The following is a 6208-nucleotide window of genomic DNA, read 5'->3' as shown; positions in this document are numbered from 1 at the left end:
AGGAACTTATCCATTGTGTGCTTATATAATTCTAATAATTGAATCAGGAATACTGCTTTGCATGCTTTCTTTTTTTTAACTTCTCGTTTTCTTTCTCTGTGTTTACTGGTGTTATTCCTTGGACAAGGTGTCTTGAGCGGCAGTCAAAAGTGACAAAAACATGAACAGCATAACTTAGGGCTGAAATTTACACATAAGAGGAGAAAATGAAAAGATACTAGTCCAAAGAAATCTAGGCCAAGAACACCCAACAGAAAAAAAACTATAATTCAAAGGAGTTTTATGAATGTCAGTATCTTCATAGTGTAGTGATCATATTTCTGTGAATGAAAAATAAGTGTTTTGACAGTAGCTATATCATTCTCAGTTAGATAGTAATTCACAGCCTGTATTTTTCTAAATAAATCTGGTTGCATTAAAACTTTTCTGCAGTCAGTCTCAGTGCTTTCAATGTATAATCTGTACTTTCCGTATGTAAACTGTAGTTATACATCCCAAATCCACTGTGAAAAACTGCTAAATATATTTTTCCATTTATTCCTTCTGCTTGCACCTCTCAGGGTCCTGTGGGATTGGAAGAGAGTTCATGCCCTGGCCCAGCAAACTCACAGCAGCCTGGAGCTCGACACAGTTTCGTACAAGAGCACTTCCAAGCTCAGTACAGGTCAGCAGCCATCCCTTAGTCTTTTATTTAAGATCAAGTCCGCCCTTTATCTGTCTACTTGAGTTTTGCATTCTACTGGGACACTTGTGTGGGATTAGGCATCTTTGATTACTGTGTACTGTGTCAGTGGTATTTACCACTGGTGAATACCAATGTCAGTGGTATTTGATATGATAATGGAATTGCATAACACCTATACAGTATGCTGTGTTGTCTTAACCTACTGTAACATGTAACAACCTCCATGCAGTTATACATACGGCAAGACCATTATACAAAAAATAAAGTAAAAAAAAAACAAAGTAAAATAACTGTTCTGTTGTAATATATTTTTGAACTGCAATGCATTCCTGTGGTGGAAAACTGAATTAACAGTCATTATCTGATTTGGTGCTCAAGAAACATTTCTATTTATGATTGATGTTAATAGCTTGTGGTAATTAATCATAACCACCCAAAGAAATGTTTCAAGAATAACATTTGGTGGAAAATATTGATAGTTCTTATCTCACACTACTAGATTTGATTAAATCTCCATGCAGCTCCCATACAATTCTCCATTGGTAATGAATGGTCTGTTGATCAGAGATGGTGAAAAAGTGGCTTCAAGCTGTTGCACACACGTCATAGAAACATGTTAGACAACATTCTTTACAAGTTTAAGCTTTATCGTGTTGTAAATCTTTAGTGTAAACTCACCTAAAACAAATGCCCTCCAAGAACGCCTTTGACGCTTTCCATTCAATAATACTTCTGCCAACAAGATTACAACAAACAATCAAAGTATGTTCCTTTAAAAATGCCTTTTAAAGACCAATGAGGGTGGCAGTTTTCTCATGTTAATTTTTTTAAATTTTTTTTTTGTTCCTAGCGAAAACTGAGAAAATGCAAAAACCACTCTTGAGTTTTTGTTGTAGATCCCTTCACGTTGATCAACACAGCTCATGCAAACTATTTCATTAACTTGCAGTCAGTTGCAGTTTAATTAATTGCATTAGGTCACACAATTTTCAATTTTAAGTTCAATGAATTAGACGCATACTAATAGGTAATATTTTTAGCCTGTAATTCCTCCAGATTCCTTAAATAATCATGTGCACCGATTATTCGGACATCCATCAATGAGGAAAATGACTAGTTATCTTCTGTACCGCAGTTTGGCTGAGAGTTTGTCTCCTCTCATACAAATGGGCTCATCCGGCACACGCTGTGTGAGCTCTCTAGAAAACAGCAGGCTTCATGCTATTCACTGTCTCTCAGGCTGCAGGGCTGTTGAAACATCTGCGCCGGAACTTTCTGCCGAGTGAAAATTATCAAGTAATCCACAATGAAGTCATACACTCTACTATAGAGAATATTATGCAAGCATTATATTCACCTATTTTTGGTGTGACAAAAACCTTCTCACCAACAGCATTTCTGCTTTTGCAGATGTGAACAATATGCAAATGCTGAATATTAAGTTTTCAAGTGTGCAAAAGTGAGTAGGTTTAATTCGTTTTTTCTTCAGTGCTAAACATTCTAAAGAATCAAAGCTCTTTATAAATATCCCAATTTTCCTAGCTTCATGCCCACTCACATTTAGACTTCCAGAAATCCTCACCAGTAGAAAGGCAGGTAGAGATGGACTCAGCAATTTTCTTCAATTGAGAGAAAAGGTTCTGCTTCTCAGTGAGTTCTTGATTTCATAGCTTCAATTTGTAATCCCATTAGCTGTCTTGGTTGCTCTAGCTTTGAAAACCGAATGACTAATATATCAGATTGCACAGATTGCGTGTTTATTTATATCTACACATTAACACAGGAAGTAAAGCTGTGATAGCTCTGCTTTCAGTATTTGTTTATAATTAAAGTCAATCTGTTTGTCAATCTGACATTGCCTGCGGTGGTTTATCGCTGATAAGATATGAAATGTAGGAAGACAAAACACTTCAACAGCGTTCATGATGTGGTCATTAAAGTCTGGATTCAGAATCAGGTTGCAGCTGTGAGCATTTCTTGTTCTCCTTAGGTGTTTAATAAAGAGACTGAAAGCATTTAAGTTCCCTCAAGGACTTTGATTATAAAGATGGCTTTACAGTGCAGACATTTTGGACTACTGTAGTTGCAGTTTTCTAGTTAATATTGGTTTCTGCTGCAGTAATAGAGCATTCGTTTGCCATGTTGTAGCTGTAGAGCTGAGCAATATGTTGAATATTCATTTTATACAGTATTTGCGATGATTTCGCTTGCGATTTACAATTGACATGTTATGAATATTGCTGTGAATTTACTGTGTTGATTTAAGTTTCATAAAGATCGCATCATTAGATAATTATTAGTTTCAATTCCACTTTGAGAGTAAGTTTTAAAATGGAGACGTTTTAATAGTGTTTAAACCTTAGTATATCAAAAATATTTAGTTTCCATGAATCAGTTTAAACTGTTCATTTTTAATGAATTGATTAATTGAAATTCAACAAATTCAAAACTCTGATCCAATAGTTTATTCAGAAATGTTCACAGCTTCATGAGACATTTTAAAATGTTTTAGTAACTTATACAATATGTTGGTAAATACAGAGGTTGGACAAAATCATATAAACACCTGGGAAATTGGCAATATTTATTTATTAAGGTGTTTTAAAATAATTTGCCTTTAATACAGCTTAGAACATTCATACAACTTCTGAATAGTCTCCAGTTGAATGTCATCTATCATGATTTGTCTGGCAAGGGCAGATGTTAAAGTTCATCTTGGTGTTCCAGCTTGGTGTTTTAGCAGTTGCAGCTCTTTCATAGTTGTTGGCTTTGTGAAGTTCTCTGTGGTCTGTTTTTGTGGATACATGGTTTTCAAGGCTGTCACTTTACAGGAGCAGTTTTGTGTTGTTTGGACACAATTCTTCTTAGTGATCGATGATCCCCTTAATTTACTTTTGGTTTTCAAGCACTTTTCTTCTGTGCTGCTGAAGTCTTGCCATGCTTGGTGTATGCAGTTATAATCAGCTCTTAAAACACCAAATGATTGGACAGTCAAGGTTACAGTTGCCCCTGCTAAACAGGCTTTCATGAGTTTATTTAATTATTTATTTAGTGTCTAACAAGTCACACTGTTGAAAAAAACAGCATATGCTGGTTAGGTATGTTTTGACGCTGGGATGCTGGTTTATGCTGGTCATGTGCTGGTTTATGCTCGTCATGTGCTGGCAAAGGACCAGCATAAACCAGCAAAAGGACCAGCATAAACCAGCAAAAGGACCAGCATAAACCAGCATCCCAGCGTCAAAACATACCTAACCAGCATATGCTGTTTTTTTCAACAGGTTTGTACTAAACATTGCTTGTACTACACTGATATCCAACAACATTTGTTTTTCACTTTAGCCTGCTGTAGTCTCAACCTCTAAAATAATTGGTGGTCACATTATTTTGTCCACATTAGTTTGTTTGTTTACTGTCTCACTGGCAATAGGATTGCAGTTGTGATAACTAATCTGGGTTTTGTTGCAATATTAAAAATAGTTTTTAACTACATATCAGATAGATTACTTGTGAAAACACCCTGAAACCAGCCATACACATTTAATGTATAAGATATTTTATGTAGGCCTATAGGACTGCACAAAAATATTGCAAAAAGATTCCCCGATGTTGCTAAACTATTGACTAGGAGTTCAGCGGACCCTGTGTTGATTTATTCAGAAGCTGAGTTGTTTTAAAATATAATCTCAAACGTAGGCCTGGGTGATAAAACTGTATCGATATTTATCGACGGTACACCTTATTCGATAACTATATTAAAAAATGTTCGATATAGGCACGTACTCTGAGTGACGCAGACAGCACAGGCAAACATGAACACATGCTGAATTGAGTGCTGTGTGACTGCCTGTGAAGAGGAGATTGTGAATAAAAAAAATAATATTAGTCGAATTTAAAGTAAACATTTGCATTTGAATGCAAAAATAGTACAATCAAATGTTAGGAGTGCGTCAGGGAGTGTCATCAGTGGAGCACGAGATGATGATGATGTAAGTGATGTTGTTGCATTTTAATGTTTTGTTAGTCTAGCCCACGAGATGCGCAGTTGCTGCATTATGCATTCAAAATATTCGAGAAATATAGAAGCTCAATGCGGAGAAGATCTTGAATGGGTTAAAACCGAAACCAAGCCATTCACACAGAATGCATATTCAGTGCTTTTTTTTAAGTCAAGTCAAGTCACCTTTATTTATATAGCGTTTTTAACAATACAGATTGTGTCAAAGCAACTGAACAGCATTAATTAGGAAAATAGTGTGTCAATAATGCAAAATGACAATAGTAAACACTAATTTTTCAGTTAAAGACAGTTCATCATTGAATTCAGTGATGTCAACATCCAGCTCAGTTTAAATAGTATCTTTGCAATCATGTCAACGATATCGCTGGAAATGAAGTGTCCCCAACTAAGCAAGCCAGAGGCAACAGCGGCAAGGAACCAAAACTCCATCGGTGACAGAATGGAGAAAAAACCTTGGGAGAAACCAGGCTCAGTCGGGGGGGACGGACAACTACGACTGCTGCACTCGCGTCTCACACAAGAGATGTAGCCGTGCAAAGTTAAAACAGTTTACACTTTTAGAAAACACGTCGCGAATTTGTGGAGGTTTATTCCTTTTCACTGTGTCTCATATGTTTTTAAATACAATCAGAGTGAATGGCGCTCTCCTGTGGCCTCGGGAGACAAGTCAAAAGTTTCCTTAAAGGGGTCCCATTATGCTTTTTTACTTTTTGAGTTTTAGTCAGTGTGGATCAGAGATCTTCAAACTTACAACTCAAAGTCCACTCAAAAGGGAGATATTTCGTTTTAAAAAATCCCTTTTCAAGAACTACAACGAACGGCTCGTTTGGACTACAGCGTTTGTTATCCGGGTTTTGTGATAACAAAGCTGCCCATTAGAATATCATTAAAATAGGTTGTTTGCAATCACGTGATTCTGATGACCGCGAAATGCAGCTGGAACAGGATTTTTCTCCATAGAAATCACTAGCAGAAACTCAAAATTTTTTTGCAGGTGCAGGTGCAAAATGCAGGTTTTGCGTTGTTTATGGATGCTCAAATCGGACAAACCGAAAAACCACAAGGAGCTTTTATCGTGTACAAAAATGTGTTGCTCATAAGGGGGGAAAATTCAAGAATTTGACTGAAAAACGCTGGAAAAAGGGGCTTGTAAACCTGCGTCTGCGGTCGGGAGGAGCGAAGCCGGATAATGCTCGTGTGTGTGCAAATGGTTAATATAAGATAATAATATATTAAAATATGAATAAAGAAATGTATAAATAGATACAGGGTGACACTGTCAGAATTCACTGAATGCTAAACGCCACACATAGACACGATGTAAATAAGATATTGTTTGCCGTTCACGGAATCGTGAGATTGCGATTAAATTGAAGTGAGTGACAGCTTTTTAGTGATTAACATTAGATGAAAGCGCTATTTGCTCGCTTTCTAGGCAGGCTATAATCGATTCAGAATTTAAATAAAAGCTGTTTTACGTGCTGCTAACAGGACCAACAGCC

At 36.5% G+C, this 6208-nt stretch overlaps 1 protein-coding gene across 1 annotated transcript in view; it reads left to right on the top strand.

Moving 5' to 3' along the window:
- The window catches only part of LOC107555366 (ubiquitin carboxyl-terminal hydrolase 43-like), a 109825-nt gene that overhangs the window by 47412 nt on the left and 56205 nt on the right, over nt 1-6208 (top strand). Inside the window, exon 3 of the mRNA XM_016238129.1 lies at nt 561-664. Within this exon, the coding sequence (XP_016093615.1) occupies nt 561-664 (104 nt within the window). The remainder of the gene's footprint in view (nt 1-560; nt 665-6208) is intronic.

The sequence above is a fragment of the Sinocyclocheilus grahami genome, unplaced genomic scaffold (genome assembly GCF_001515645.1).
Source record: "Sinocyclocheilus grahami isolate Dianchi unplaced genomic scaffold, SAMN03320097.WGS_v1.1 scaffold533.1, whole genome shotgun sequence".
Lineage (NCBI taxonomy): Eukaryota > Metazoa > Chordata > Actinopteri > Cypriniformes > Cyprinidae > Sinocyclocheilus > Sinocyclocheilus grahami.
Note: the sequence above shows the minus strand (reverse complement) of the source record. Positions and strands in the feature narration are given on the sequence as shown.